Consider the following 15,512-nt stretch of genomic DNA (forward strand, 5'->3'; position numbering starts at 1 on the left):
CAGGCAATCTAGACATAAAAGTAAAAGTTAATAAAAACATTTTGCCGCGTAATTACTGAGTGTAAAGTGACCACTAATCTGGTCACTTGTCACGCAACCAAACTCCACGCAGGAGGTCTCTGCTCGGCGCCGCCGAAGCCCCGGAAAACTTGTCGCTCCCAGTCTGGCCATCTGGCGTTCAGTAGTAAGCCTCTGGCCCCGCCCCTGTGCTTACATCCTCCAATGTGCCATAGCAACCGGGGCCGAGCCCCCTGTTCCCGCGCAATGTTCCCTTCCTTATAAGGCCAGTAGAATGCAGACGCACGGATACGTCACACGTCGTTTATGTAAATACTTTGATTGAAGAAAAAAAAAAAAAAAAAAAAAAGCCCTTCTGCCCTACTCTGAAATGGAGGTGTGGATACGACGCATGCGCACTGCGCTCACAACTATCCAGTCCCGTCCACGGGCGCAGACATCAACAAGGGGAGCGGGTTACTGATGCGGGTTGATTTTCATAATAGTCACATCGTTACCCACGCTCTTTGAGGATTACTACTTAGTTTCAACGTCACGCAACTTGAAACAAGGTGAGCAATGGATGAGGAAGCTTTTCACGGTTTTTGTGTGTGTGTGGACTGTGAGGGTTTTGAGGGTTTTAAAAGTCTTAGCTGTGATGTTTCATAGGTGAAATTCAAATAAGCTCCGAGTTCTTTTTAGGGCCTGCCGCCAGATCGAGTGAGCGATCAACTTGACGTTTAAGTCGCATTTACAAACAATTAAAGTTAGTGAATAAAGTGGAAAGCAAGGCGAGGTAGAAGTGAAAAAGGTGAATAAGGGGCTTCGTGGTGGAGCGTGATGAACAGCTGTTGTTATCCATGTTTGTTTCGGTGCATTTACGCGCTGAACCAAATCGCGTCTATAATTGCCCCTTAAATGACTCTAAAGTGGAGTATTGTGAGGTTTCCGTCGGGAAACACGCTGTTATTAAAGAGCATCGATGCCCACACCGTGGCTGTGGTGTTCATGTAGTCTACTACTCTTTTACGCCTGCTTTAATAAGCCAAGTTGGATCTCACGCCCACCCAGAGCTCAGATGCGTCTCAGCACGCTGCTGCCGCTCCTGTCAACAAACAGCTCCCGTCGAACACTAACTGTGTGTGAACGACACGATAAAAGTCAAGCTGATCAATGTGATGATTTTTTTGAGTTACAAAAACACCGACTTTCGGAGCGCATCCGTTTTGAACTTCGTGCACATGTAGTTGGGACTGTTGCAGTGACGCGGCTCCGGAATAACAAAGAGTAAAGATCAAATTACAGCATTATCCGAACGCGGCTATCCTTTCCAACTGGGGAGACACTATTTTTTGCTTTCGATCGGTGTCTGCGATAGTTAGTCTCAACGCACGAAGTTAATGTTAGAAGGGAAAAGTCGGGCATCGTCGAGCAGAGGACGGTCATTATAAAATGGGTGCGCATGAAGCAGGTCGTGTGGCATGCCATGCTTCCTCGCTGGAGTGGGCGGTGAATTTGACGACTTGCACTTTTTTTTTTCTCGATAAAAACCAACACATTTCTCGGTGTCTTCTTTTATTTTGAATTAAGAGGTGTTATTCTTGCAGGTCACCGCTGCTTTTAGGACGATTTTTACTCTCCCCCCGGTAATATTACAGTTTTTGCGGAAAATCGCATCACACCCCCTTCTCCACACTGCCTCCGCCTTTGAAGTGTGTTGCCATGTTGCCTTGCGTCACGTACTGTATTCTGCTGCAGAGATCGTGTACAGCGTGCAGATGACACACGCAAAGGTGAATACGTGGTGTATTCCACAGGACAAACACATGTGCTATTAGATTAGACTAGATTAGATTCAACTTTATTGTCAATTGCATAAATCTTCATGTGTTTGAAGATTTATGGTACTTCCCACCATGTCACAGCTGTTTTTCACAATTATAAACCATTCTATTAATTTTTATTTCATTTTATTGGTTGAAGTCTTCCTGCTGCTGTTTTCTTCTAATAAACAGTTATTTCATCTCAGTATAGTAATTTTGATAACTGATTTAATTAGATAATTGACAGAATATTTTTGCAAAGGAAAGAAAACTTTCTACATCACAACGCAATGTAACAAGAAGTTCAGTGAACTTGTTAGGGTTACAGTCAATCAGGTATATTAATAATTAATTTTAATCTTCAACAGCACATTTCATAAATAACAATTATTGCTTTCGCTAATCTGTATTTAAGTAGTAATACAGACTTGGTCATTGTAGGTTACATAGTGCTTGCTGGGCAGTGCAGGAGACAGCAGTTTCATGTGTTATAATCTAACACATGTGAGAAATGTTACCACTAAAATGAAAAATAATTTCCCATTATAATCCAAATTATTACTAATTTATCATGTTATATTCCACTTAAATTCATTATTTCCAAACAGAATGAGATTATTTAATGGTTCTGGGGTTTTTTTTTCTTCACATTGCTCATCATTAAATCACCACAAAGTTAAATGAATTCACCTTTTCTGGACTATTTCTCTTCACATTCTATTAGTTCTTATGCCTATGTCAGCATCATTTTTCATTCTATAGTCCTAATGTGTTTCCACATATAGAGATTTACACAATTTAGCATCGCTCCTTAATTACACACACGCACGCACACACACACACACACACACGCACACACACACACACACACACACACACACACACACACACCTTGCGAAGACAAATAACTTGTCGATATTAACTCACGTAACATAGAAAAAACTCATGTATTCTGGTTTCTGACGTAACAATCAGAGTGAGAGCTCGTTCATTATATCGGATCTCTGTCTGCTCTCTCTGGCACCGCACTGTCAGAAGACCCCGAGGACTGATGGCAAGAAAAAAATCCGGTCTGGGGGGCGCGGCTCGCAGTTTTGCCGCAGTTCATGTCTACATGTGCTGTGGAAGTTAAATTTTGCCTAGCAACATAAAAATTAATTCCTGTGCATGAGCTTGGCGCTTATTTTCGCCAGTGATCTCCCCGAATACACGTTCTGTGTTTGAATTTTCTCATCCATGCATCTCTAATATTTTGTAGTTAGTTTTAAACCACACAAAATAATATAAAATAACACATCTGCTGCAACCAGGAGAACCAGACTATGTGCGTTCTAACATTTTGATATGCCAAAAATGAAGCGAGCATCCTGTGAGCTCAGCGTGGTGACATGATCTGTCTGACACGATGTCTGACTGTTGACCTACTTCTCTTATGTGGGTCAAAGTAGAGAGATGCTGAGCAAAACCGCTGTCTCTAAATATTTTGGGGCTTTATAGTCGTAACAAATCGCCAAAATGCTTTTTTTGAATTCTTGCAAAGCTGGAGTAAAATTGTACAAAAAGATTTTACTTCTGAGCCAGAAATGCACGACGGCAGAGCTGTACTGTAGTTACCACGTTATGCACAGTGGTTACAATTTGCCATAGGTATGATAATGGAATAAATTTTCTCCGCAGATGTTTGGCTTTCATAAGCCAAAAATGTACAGGAGTTTGGACGGTTGCTGCATCTGCCGTGCTAAATCCTCAAGCTCTCGTTTCACGGACAGCAAGCGGTACGAGAAAGACTTCAGGAGCTGCTTTGGGTAAGAGTCATAACTGAACTTGTGGATTTTGTCTGTGCCATCTCGTTGTAAACAAATATTCATTAAATGTAATTACCTTGCAGATTAAGCGAAGCAAGATCTGGAGAAATCTGTAATGCTTGTGTGCTCCTGGTGAAGCGATGGAAAAAGCTACCTGTGGGAACCAAAAAGAACTGGAACCATGTGAGATTGGATGACAATGTTGGCTGAACTCTTATTTTGTTGTGATGAATCAAGCCTTCTCATTCAGGATTGATTTTTCTCACTTCTTTACAGGTTGTTGATGCCAGAGGTGGCCCCAGCCTGAAGATAACTTCCAGGCCCAAAAAGATAAAGTCTATTTCCAAGAAAGCACGACCAAGCCAGATCAGCAGACTGCAGAAAGAGCTTAAAAGAAACAGTGGGTTCTACTTTTGGCATTCAGTTACATGTTTCACTAGGCTCTCATTTGTTCTATAATAACATAAATCCTACTTAATCATCTCTTCAATATGTGCTTTGTTCTGGCCACCAGATTCTGATGCCCACAGCACCACCTCCAGTGCCTCGCCAGCTCAGTCTCCCAGCTACAGCAACCTCTCAGATGACGGCTCAGACACTGAGATCAGCCCAGGATCCAGTCGTTCCCCCGTTTTCTCTTTTCTGGACTTAACTTACTGGAAGAGGTACAACCATTCTAACTAGTTCTATCATTTGGTCATGTTGTCCACTGACTACAGCTTTACAAATTCAGAGTGACTGAAAAATTCTGTGTGCTTTTTTTGGCTGTTGAATATACATTTTTTGTGTTGTTTAAATAAGTCCAATGTGTCATGATTTTCCCAGGCAAAAGGTGTGCTGCGGAATAATCTACAAAGGGCGCTTTGGGGAGGTGCTCATCGACCCCCATTTGTTTAAACCATGCTGCCGCAACAAGCAACGGCAGCATCAGCAAGAGGAGGAGGAAGAGGAAGAGGAGGAGGAGGAAGATGAGGAGGAAGAAGTGGAGGTAGAGGAGTGCCAGGAGGGTGTGGATTGCAGCGGGCAGGCATCCCAAATGAAAGAGGAAGTGAAGGCAACACAAACATGTTTGGAAAATGCAGAGCCAGCTCAGCTTTGTGTTACCATGACAACACCTCCAGCCATTTGTGGGGTGGTGGTTGAGGAAGAGTGGTGAAGTGAACCCCTATCACATAAACACACACATTAAACACAGATACACACGCGCACACACACACACACACACACACACACACACACACACACACACACACACACACACACACACACACACACACACACACACACACACACACACACACACACACACCTCTGAAGAAATCTTGGGGTGCTTCTTTTTTTTCCAAGCACTTGCAGAAAGAAGTTGCCTCAGATTGCCTTCAATGATAAAGCAGCTGTAAATCTTTTGTTCTTCACAATAACAATGTCTGAGGTTTGTTAATTTTCTAAATGGTAATTTATGGACCCTTATTTTCCTCTTTGTCTCTTATTTTGTATTTAATATTCTTATCATCCTGTTAATGATGGACTGTCATCCATAATAAGTATGCTGGAACTCTGGTTTACTGGTGCATTCAAAAGATTTTATTTCAAAATGCAATACATCATCTGACCTACAGAAAAACTTGAAATCCATCGCTCCATATTTCAGCTGATTTAAGTCATTTCAAACATGGAGCATATGTAGTAAGATACCTACTATAATGCCATTCCTTTCTTTGCAAAGAGTAGATATCTCTTTATGAAATGGTAGATTTCTCATTTTGGAATAATGATGCTTAACGTTATCTGTTCATTACTTGTACACACACCTTTGTGTTTCTATCTGTAGAAACTTAAACTCCTGTTAAAGAGTTTGTGTTTGTAAACTGGATTAATGTTAGACAAGGCCTATTCACAGCTTGAACAGCAAATACACCAGCCTTAATGATGTGTTACGGACAGTGCTAGTGTTAATTCTGGATTGGTATTAAGGAACAAAAAGGGACAGAAGCGATATTTATTGTGGCCTCAGCAACACGTAGTGCAATTTGCATGAAAGACAAGCCCGCTCATCCGAAAGACGTATGATCTGATGCATGAGTCATTTAAAAGTGCATGGCCTTATATAAACTGTAAATCTTACCTTTTTTTTTTTGATTCATTCCTCTGAATTTTTAACTTATTTTTATATGTAAAAAGAAGAAAAATTAAAAAACAAGTGTCTTTTCATAATAATACAACACAATACAACAACAAAACACACCGGGTCTATAGTCATTCAGCAGTACCAATATCAGTGATTTCTGTCATCCCTGGGTCAGTATAAAATAAAAGACTGTAAGCTGAAATTCTATGCCATTGCCTCTTATATACCACAAGTGGGTTGTGATATATAGCCTAATATTCCTTTATTAACCAAATTAAAGCCAAAGCATACTGAAATTAACCCAATGTCAAATCAGTGCAGGTTTTTATGGACAAACTTGTGCATGTCCAAGGTCATTTGTGTATATATGTTTATGGTATTCAAAAAGAACACTAATGAAATTTCATACATGTGATGTTGTGGGAGCAGAGGGTGTGTAATGTACATAGGGGGCTGGGTGGTCCATATGGCTCTTTTGTGGGTTCCATTATTTATTTATTTCATATTTATTTGCATTTCACTGCATCCCCGCCTAGAAATGTAAAACGGAATTCTTTTCATTTTTAGCTTGTATGTAGTATGTTTTACTCATCAGAATCTGAATGTAATTCTCACGCAGAACATTTGCATTGAATTACTGGAAGTCAATAATTGTGAAATGTTGTCAAGTATTTATTTGCTCATTAGTTGAGTTGCGTGCAACCTAACTTATTCTATAACATTACTCTGGATCTGTATTATGTAGAATGAAATGACTAATAGATTGCAACCAAACTGCTTATTCCCTTTTAGCCTGTAGCTTCAAAATGTCACATAGTAGGTTACCTTCTCTAGACTTGCATGTACTGTTGCTATGCATTTACTTAGCATATAAGTTAGACAAAGCAGTTTTGTATTTTTTATATATCATGTACTTTTTTTACTTGTCCCTTAATATAATAAAAGTAATTTTGTGAGTTTTCTGAACCAAGTATGAACCATTGAGTGAATTCATATGGTGGGTGAGTGGATAAAATTATCTCAGCAGGAAGGTTCCTTTGAATACTAGCTTCTGATTTATTTTATTCTCTTGAAAAAACATTGTTTCATATATACATATAAACATTTTCATATATATACGTGTGTATGTGTGTGGATAGAAGAGAAAGAGTGTCTATTTCTTATGCTCCGGATGGTATCTGCCTATTTTCCCCTAATACTGTATAGGTTAGCACGACTGGAATATAAAACAGTTTAGGAATAAAAAAAATTTTTTTCAAACTCTACACCTTTTAGATTGATAAATATCTTAATGACCTATTTTTATCTTAGTGTCATAAAAATGAATAAAAGAGTCAACGTTTATCTAATGACGGATGTGAGGAAATAAATCCCAGGCGGGACGAGAGTAATCTGCGTGAATGACTCGACATACGGGGTTTGTATGTTCAGTTTTAAAATGTAAGCAGTTTCACTTTTACATGATTTTACATCTGACATAAAATGTACTATTTTGTTGGATTTGTTAGTGACGAAGATTTTAAATAAAGAAAAATTTTGGAAGAACCGTAGAAAAAAAACCGGAAGTCGAGGTCTTGTGACCAGGAAGTGAACGCGGAAGTGTTTTGTTGTTGTTCCTTCTGCAGCTGTAGGGCAGAGATGCTGCGTTAAACTGGTCAAACAGAGATCGATGGTGACCACCGCAGTAGGTACTGAGGTAACTACACTTAATGTTTTTATTATAATGGGAGTTAGCTTACGAGCTAACTGTATAATAATATAATAAATGATCTCTGTTTTGCATAAAGTCAACAAGACTAGGACTTTGACAGAACTAAAAAAGCCGCAACGTCTTCAAGCTTCATAAACGAGTGCAGTTGACTTTATTCCACACAGATCTACAACTGGTTCACTGAGGTTCTTCTGCTTAGAACAGGTGAATAAAACAGTTGGGGTAGACTGCCCTGTTGAAGACGATACGTGAAACTAACTGTATTGGAACTGAATATCTGACTCGGTTTGCTTTTGGACTCGTGGCGTCACTATTTAGCATGGATACAGATGAAAATAAATGAACGTGTTTTTTTGGTTGACAGCTTTTTTGGTCCTGACAGCAATTATGGCGGAGCCGACTGCATCTGGCGTCTTCTGTAGCAGGATGCTGAGTATGGTGAACTCTGAGGATGTGAACGCCATCATTCAAGCTCAGAGACACATGTGAGTGTAATGGTGTGATTAGTCAATGTAAAAAGAGTGTGCTGTTTGGTGCAGCCCAACTGTGATACAGACAGCTTCCATGTGAAGATGATTGTTCTTTGTGCTGGACTGTTACAAAAACAGGCTTGATCGCTTTGAGAAAACCAATGAAATGCTGATCAACTTCAACGGGCTGTCTAACGTACGACTGCAGCAGATGAACGATCGCTTCCTGCTGCACACCCGCACTCTTGTGGAGATGAAGAAAGATCTGGACAGCATCTTCAGAAGGATCAGGTGAGTTACTACTCCTCCAGTTCAAATACACACTCGCGACCTTTGGTAATGATTTCCCCTGCTTTTTCAGGATGCTAAAAGGGAAGATTTCTAAGCAATATCCAGAGGCTTTTAGCAGTGAGTTTGCAATTTCTTTCAATTCAGTATGTAAAAATAAATAAATTTGCCACTACTGCATTGCTTAAAATAATCTTTTCTGTCAGATATCCACGAGTCACCCAACCTGGAGGATGAAGATGATGAGTTTGATCCTGTTCCACCAAGTGTTGCCACAATAACCACAACTACCACCTCTGAACAGAGCACAGAGTCCTGTGACACAAGTCCAGATGTGATTTCACCCACTGTGAGCAGAAGTTCTGAAGATCTTTCTCAAGAACTGCCCAACACACCTATCTCTGATGTCCTAGAGATAGCTGCTCTGCGGGATGAGGGTCCTGACTGTGTCCCTGTAGAGTAGAGAGAGACATTTGTGACTTGATATCAGACATGGAAATGATTCTAGGAGAAAGACATGTTTGTATATGAATTTGTGTTTTCCTTGGCATTATGTCCTGAGTTTTTCCTTTGTTAATATATCTGTTAATAAGAGCATCACCGGTTTGATTTTACTGTAGATGTCATGAACTGTCTATGAGGATGCTGGGTTTTAGTGGGTATGGCTTTTGGTTGCATTGCAGCATAATACTGAAATAGTACAGACAATACTTGAAATTGTGTAGTATCAAATTAAAGATGTACTGTATATAGTATTGATAGTGAATCTTAGAAACATCTCATATGTTATTAAAAACACATGTGTCGTTTTTTCCTTTGAGGAAGACATCTCACAATGTCTCAGATTTATGTTATATTGAAGGAGAAAGTGTTCTCAACTTGAAAATTGAGTTTGTGGGTATGCGAGTACTGTAGTTCATAACATTTTTGTTATGCTATATATCTTCTGCTATTACATTAGTATTATACTTCAGTATTATATTATTCGTTCGATTAATTTATACATGAGTCATTTCAACTGTATTTAATTTGATGATTTATGATTCTCTGTCTAAAAAGTATTTGCTTGCAGGTGAGTGTTTTTCTGTGGAACCTTCAGGGATTCCACAAACTAATAGGAAGGAAGGAACTCTTTAATAACAAAATCAAGCAATGAGAATGGAGGATCCAGCCGTCTAAGATGCAGTTATGGTGTAAAAGAAAGTTCAGCCCAAAGTTGTTGTTTTTTTTAAATCTGTTGTATTTCTGCTTTTGGAAAAATATCCCCTTAAAGATGCAAGTTCAAATGCAAGGAGGAATATATACATTTTTAAAGAACATATAAGTGACCAATGAGGTGGAGAATGATGGAGACCACAATTGTCAGCATTAGCAGGTGTTGAACAAGGACTGGACAGCTCTTATTTGCCCATTGTCTCCTAATGGGTTAAATCTGACAGCCATAACAGCAATTTCCAAATTATAATATGCACCATGTAAGCATAATATCTCTTCTTAAAAACAAGAACTGAGATTAGAATCAAATAACTGCAAACAATTTCGTGAACACCTACTTAATTGATGAATAACACTAAAAAATTAATGACAGAAAATCTGGGGGTTCAGTAAGGTGCATTTGTGATTCATACCAATTATTTCTGTAGTTACTAATTCAGTTTTCGTCACATGATTACCTTTTTACAAAGCAAAAAATAAACTAACAAACTATTTGTATGTAATACAGTATTACCCAACCTGAATAGAAGGGCATGAAATATTGTGATGTGGAGTACGCCGACCGTCAGGGGGCGCTATGAACAAATAGAGACAGTTTCCCCAAAACGTGACGTCACAGTTCATGCTAGCTGGTGTGCGACACGCTGACGCTCTGAATTCACGTTTGTTATCTACGCGTTTGATGTTAAACTAACCCTAAGAGTGGACTGATGATTAACTAGGAGAATATTCCTTCTTTTCTTAACACTGCGTACCCGTGTAGCCGTATTTCAGAGGGCTACATTTCTGCCGCACGTTAGCAATGTTTTTTTCCCCAAACCTTTATTAACAAAAACAATGTTAACACTTTCCGTACAATGTGCAAGAGCAAATAAGAAGAGCCGAAGTACAGGAATCCATTCAAAGAGAGTTTTTGGGATTCAAATGAAATGTAAGTCCTCTGCAAATTTGCAATCTCTCAGTGGAATTTCTTAATCTTCAAACATCGACGGGGTAGCGAGGAGCTAACATCAACCATTAGCTCGGTGGTCAACAGCTGGAAGGAAGGAGACACGTAGCTCCATGGTGGTCCCTCACAGCAGCCTGCGGTAACGATCTGTTCCAAAACATTCAATATATGAGAGAGCTGCTGTTAAAAACATCACTCCCAAGATGAGGAGACTGAACAAGAAGAAGGCTTTGACTCTTGTGAAGGAAATGGACGCTTTTCCTAAAGTTCCTGAGAGCTACGTGGAGTCCACAGCTAGCGGCGGGACAGGTACCGGTCCATACCCAGAGGCTGCGTTCAGTCCAGTGTCTGCACACACACACACACACACACACACACACACACACACACACACACACACACACACACACACACACACACACACACACACACACACACACACACACACACACACACACACACACACACACACACACACACACACACACACACACACACACACACACACACACACACACACACACACTCCTGTCTGATCACTGTTTTATCACTTATTTCTGTACTTTCCTCAGTGTCTCTGATAGCATTCACTCTCATGGCTGTCCTTGCCTTCTTGGAATTCTTTGTGTACAGACACACATGGATGAAGTATGAGTATGAAGTGGACAACGACTTCAGCAGGTTGGAGCTAAAAAGGTGTTTATTGTGATTGAAAAATGTCTTTAGACGTCATGTTTCCTCATGTCTGTCTCTTCTTACAGTAAACTAAGGTTAAATGTTGACATCACTGTGGCCATGAGATGCCAGCGTAAGTACAAAATGAGCATTTTCTTTATACAGGATGTCCCAAAAAATCTATACAACCATTAGCAACTGATAACTAAGTTGTTTGTTTTTCTTTTGCAGATTAAATGCAGTGAAGTTAATGATTGCATGCAGACTAAACTTCGAAGAAAGATAATCAATAGTTAAATGCTAGTGAAAGTATCAAAAAGTTGAAGTGCAAAAACAATTTAGGAGTGAATTTCATGAAGAACCACCGACACGAGTCACCATCACTCCCAATTAGAGATGAGTTTGCAGCTGATGGAACTGTTCAGAACATCCACAAGAAGCTCCACAAAGGAAGAACGTTTCAGCCTGCAGCCTGTGCGGCAAGCTTGTCATGAGGAAGGGACTCCCTCCTAAAATTGTTTTTGTACTTCAACTTCATTTTCATACTTCCAGTGGCATTTTAGAATGAAGTTCCTTTTTTTGAATTGTAGTGTGGCTGCCATCCTTGACTTCAATGCGTTTAATCTGCTAAATTATCAACTGCTAAAGGGTGTAAGCATTTTTTGAGACACCCTGTATGTTGGCAATGAATAAAAAACAGCTGTTAACATTTGGTTGAAAGCTATTATATGATGTTTTTGAACTGTTTGTTTGAATGCAGATATTGGTGCGGATGTCCTGGATCTGGCAGAGACCATTGTGGCCTCTGATGCCTTAAAATATGAACCAGTGAGTCAGGAGTTCCTTTACTGTTCAGGGAAACCTGTTGTATCGTGAAGATATGAGGACAAATTTATCAAATTCTATTTTATTTACTTTAATTTGTGTTCATAATATTGTGTTTTTTCACATTCAAGGTCAGCTTTGAACTCTCTTCACATCAAAAGTTGTGGCATATGTAAGTTTAAGTTGTTTTGAAATTAATTCTATGAACTCTGTTATGTCCCCTAAGTGGGGGGGGAGGGCGGTTACTAACAGGTTATATTGGGATATGGAAAGAGGGAAATATATGCAGCTTTTTATGAAAAGAAGTGGTTTATATTTTTAAAATTTAAAAACTCATAAGAACACAAAACTCATAAGTGAAGGAGGTCAGTCTGCAGTAGAAACAATGAACATCATAAACTGTAAAACCAACAGTAGGAAAAAGTATCAGCCTTTCTTTGAAAGAAAGTAGAATTCAATCTCAAGCAATTTCTCATCAGGCAAAGGTCAGCCGTCTGGCGACGTGCCGGCACATTGGAAACAATCGTGTGTGTGTGTGTGTGTGTGTGTGTGTGTGTGTGTGTGTGCACATGCAGAGGGGGTTGGTAATGTTCTTTTATGAAGATGAATTATAGGCTGAAATTTCCACTGCTTTTTCCTCAGATGAAATGATAGATGGAATGATGGTGGTTTTTTGGTTCATTTTTCTGTCCCCATCAGGACACTTCTGCACATCCAGGAGCGCCTTAAAGTAGAGCACTCTCTCCAAGATCTGCTCTTCAAAACTGCGATTAAAGGAGCTCCTCCTTCTGTGCCTCAGAGGTAATAAATATATCATTGAGATAAGGTCTTTTTTGTTTGGGATGGATAGATGGTTAAAGATATGAGCAGAAAGATAAACAAGGAAGTGTTCCACCCCTCATGTTAAGATAAATAATCCCTCCTTATTTTGTTGTTCCTTTTCTCCAAAGGGAGGACAGCTCCACTCCCCTAAATGCTTGTAGGATACATGGGCATTTGTTTGTCAACAAAGTTGCAGGAAATTTCCACATTACTGTTGGAAAGTAGGTATCTACAGGTTATAAAAGCAGTTTGAGATACAAAATACTTCGTCTGTCTAGAATGAACTAATAAAGACCTGACCATGTTTTCAGTGTGTGACTTCTCAACTTTCCCCCCTGCACAGATCCATCCCACATCCCAGAGGCCATGCCCATCTGGCTGCACTTGTTAGTCATGACAGTGAGTTCATCACCCGTTTGATGAAACTGTATCACAGTAAATCTGAATTCATTTATAATGCTGCATGATTATGTTTTTGTTTCTCCTGCACAAGATCCATATGCTTACAGACAGTACAGTGATGTGTTCACTCTGTGTTTAGTATTGATGTGATGTTAACCATTCCTATTCATGTGCTGTTTTGTTTTAATTTTGACTTATTGTAGATTATAACTTTTCTCACCGGATTGATCACCTGTCCTTTGGGGAAGACATTCCTGGTATTATCAGCCCTCTGGATGGAACAGAGAAAGTGTCTGCTGAGTGTATGTCTGTGTTGTCAAACCAATGTCTTTTTTAACCTTTTCTTTCCTATGCAGTATTTCACATTTGTGAAACGTGAAAATTTTTTTTCAAAAAAACTTACATGCATATTTGTGCTTGTTATCCTCAGCAAACCACATGTTTCAGTACTTCATCACCATCGTTCCCACCAAACTGAACACACACAAAGTCTCTGCAGAAACGCATCAGTACTCAGTCACTGAGCAGGTGGGTCCACATCCTGCACAACTTTGTGTTTGTGTCACACACCATGCATCAGGAAGGTTATAGATAATTTTTTAAAATTTTTTTCTGCAGGATCGAGTTATCAATCATGCTGTAGGCAGTCATGGAGTTTCAGGGATCTTCATGAAATATGACATCAACTCATTAATGGTCAAAGTCACAGAGCAGCACATGCCTCTTTGGCAGTTTCTCATCAGGCTCTGTGGCATCATTGGAGGCATCTTCTCTACCACAGGTGGGTAAAGTCTTTCAGAACGCTTGAAGACGTTTCAGTGTAATAATAAATGCTTTGTGATGGTAGTAATGTTGCATCCGATACTGGTACATGCAGATTTATTTTTAGCACTAAATGTGACATTTCTATTGCCAACCAAGTTTTTGATGTCTAGGCTTCTCACCAAAAGCATCTGAATCCTTACATGGGTACATAAACAAATTGAAATGTACACAGTAAGAAGTTAATCGGCTAAATCATGCGTTATAGCAGGTATGCACACCTTTAAAGTCAGTGTACATACCCAAAGCCCAATTCATTAGTTGTGTACAGTAATGTGGCAATTATTTACTGTTATCTAATCCAGTGACTTCGAAGAAAGTCACTTTTTACCATTTAGTTCAGAATCTTTAGTGAGTGGATGCTTTTCTGTCATGCAGGAATGCTCCATGGGATGGTAGGATTCGTGGTCGATTTAATTTGCTGTCGTTTCCAAATGGGAGTCTACAAACAACTCAAGGTAAGTTGGTCATTTGAATATTTATCCAGTCGCACGTTAACTTCTATTGCTATACAGAATTCTTTTTTCTTTTCATAGGAGGCTCCTTTAAATGAACAGCAAAACGGAGAAACCCCAGTTTCCACAGAACCCTATACTCAATGAGTTTCTGCAGTGACAGCAGTGAGATGCTAGCAATGTTTACAAGTTTTATGAAGTATGTCCCTGCTCTTACCAGAAAAGAGCAACTCTGTGTGATTTACTGGAAAGAATTTTATTGTTTGAGGATGCAGACAAGACTATCCACCTGTGATAAACTTACCTCACTGTTTTTAAAGAGGAATTGCGATAAAAAAAATTGGGATGTTTAAATTGTTCTATGATGTGTAATGATTGACTTCTATGAGCAACATTTCTTAAACTATAATGTGCTTTTTCAGTTGACTCATTAATTTATTAATATTCAGTATTGTCCCTGGTGTAGTGTGTTCTGGTGTTGTTTTATGGCTGCAACTAAGAAAAAAATTCTAAGAATTGCATAATACAGTACACAGAATACCAGTAAAACTACAGTGCCTTACGAAAGTATTGGCCCCCCAAGAACTTTTTGACATTTTGCTACATTTCAGGCTTTAAACTTAAAGATAAAAAACTGAAAATATTTTTCAAGAATCAAAAACATGTGAGACACAATCGTGAAATGGAATCAAATTTATTCAACATTTTACATTGTTCACAAATAAAAAACTGAAAAGTAGGACGTGAAAAAGTGTTGGCCCTCTTTGAGTTAATACTTTGTACAACCTCCTCCTGCTGCGATCACAGCCGCAAGCCTTTTTGGGTATGTTTCTATCAATTTTGCACATCTTGAGACAAAAATATCTGCCCATTCCTCCTTACCAAACGGCTCAAGTTCCTTGAGGTTAGATGGAGATCGTTTGTGCACAGCAATTTTCAGATCCTTCCACAGATGCTCTGTTGGATTGAGGTCTGGACTTTTGCTTGGCCATTCTAACACCTTTATATGGTTAGTTTTAAACCATTTGATTGTAGATTTGAATTTATGTTTAGGATTATTGTCCTTTTGTAAGGTGAACCTCCACCCCAACCTCAGGTCTTTTGCGAACTCCAACAGATTTTCTG

The 15,512-nt window shown here is 39.2% G+C and overlaps 3 protein-coding genes across 7 annotated transcripts; all 3 read left to right on the top strand.

The window, feature by feature from the left end:
- Nucleotides 1-132: 132 nt before the first annotated feature.
- Nucleotides 133-6,719, top strand: sinhcaf (SIN3-HDAC complex associated factor). The gene is made up of 6 exons (XM_068312181.1): nt 133-569; nt 3,498-3,625; nt 3,709-3,808; nt 3,902-4,025; nt 4,140-4,290; nt 4,451-6,719. The coding sequence occupies exons 2-6, from the start codon at nt 3,498-3,500 to the stop codon at nt 4,779-4,781; spliced, it is 834 nt and encodes a 277-aa protein (XP_068168282.1). The 5' UTR covers nt 133-569; the 3' UTR covers nt 4,782-6,719.
- A 649-nt stretch (nt 6,720-7,368) lies between these two features.
- Nucleotides 7,369-9,310, top strand: kxd1 (KxDL motif containing 1). Of its 5 annotated transcripts, none has more exons than XM_068312185.1 (6): nt 7,370-7,449; nt 7,541-7,668; nt 7,847-7,949; nt 8,073-8,225; nt 8,296-8,342; nt 8,429-9,310. In XM_068312185.1, exons 3-6 carry the CDS (start codon nt 7,852-7,854, stop codon nt 8,683-8,685), a joined length of 555 nt encoding a protein of 184 aa, XP_068168286.1. In that variant the 5' UTR covers nt 7,370-7,449; nt 7,541-7,668; nt 7,847-7,851; the 3' UTR covers nt 8,686-9,310. The 5 variants fall into 5 exon arrangements, with proteins under 5 accessions (XP_068168287.1, XP_068168286.1, XP_068168284.1 ...); XM_068312183.1 differs by having other exon boundaries at nt 7,829-7,949; nt 8,429-9,309; XM_068312184.1 differs by having other exon boundaries at nt 7,386-7,441; nt 7,829-7,949; nt 8,429-9,309.
- Nucleotides 9,311-10,532: 1,222 nt separating this feature from the next.
- Nucleotides 10,533-14,606, top strand: LOC137593449 (endoplasmic reticulum-Golgi intermediate compartment protein 2-like). The gene is made up of 13 exons (XM_068312149.1): nt 10,533-10,695; nt 10,959-11,067; nt 11,148-11,194; nt 11,822-11,889; nt 12,018-12,058; nt 12,586-12,687; nt 12,837-12,929; nt 13,052-13,107; nt 13,314-13,412; nt 13,541-13,638; nt 13,729-13,891; nt 14,311-14,390; nt 14,469-14,606. The coding sequence occupies exons 1-13, from the start codon at nt 10,590-10,592 to the stop codon at nt 14,532-14,534; spliced, it is 1,128 nt and encodes a 375-aa protein (XP_068168250.1). The 5' UTR covers nt 10,533-10,589; the 3' UTR covers nt 14,535-14,606.
- The last annotated feature ends 906 nt before the right edge of the window (nt 14,607-15,512 follow it).

Source organism: Antennarius striatus, chromosome 4 (assembly GCF_040054535.1).
Source record: "Antennarius striatus isolate MH-2024 chromosome 4, ASM4005453v1, whole genome shotgun sequence".
Taxonomy (NCBI): Eukaryota; Metazoa; Chordata; class Actinopteri; order Lophiiformes; family Antennariidae; genus Antennarius; species Antennarius striatus.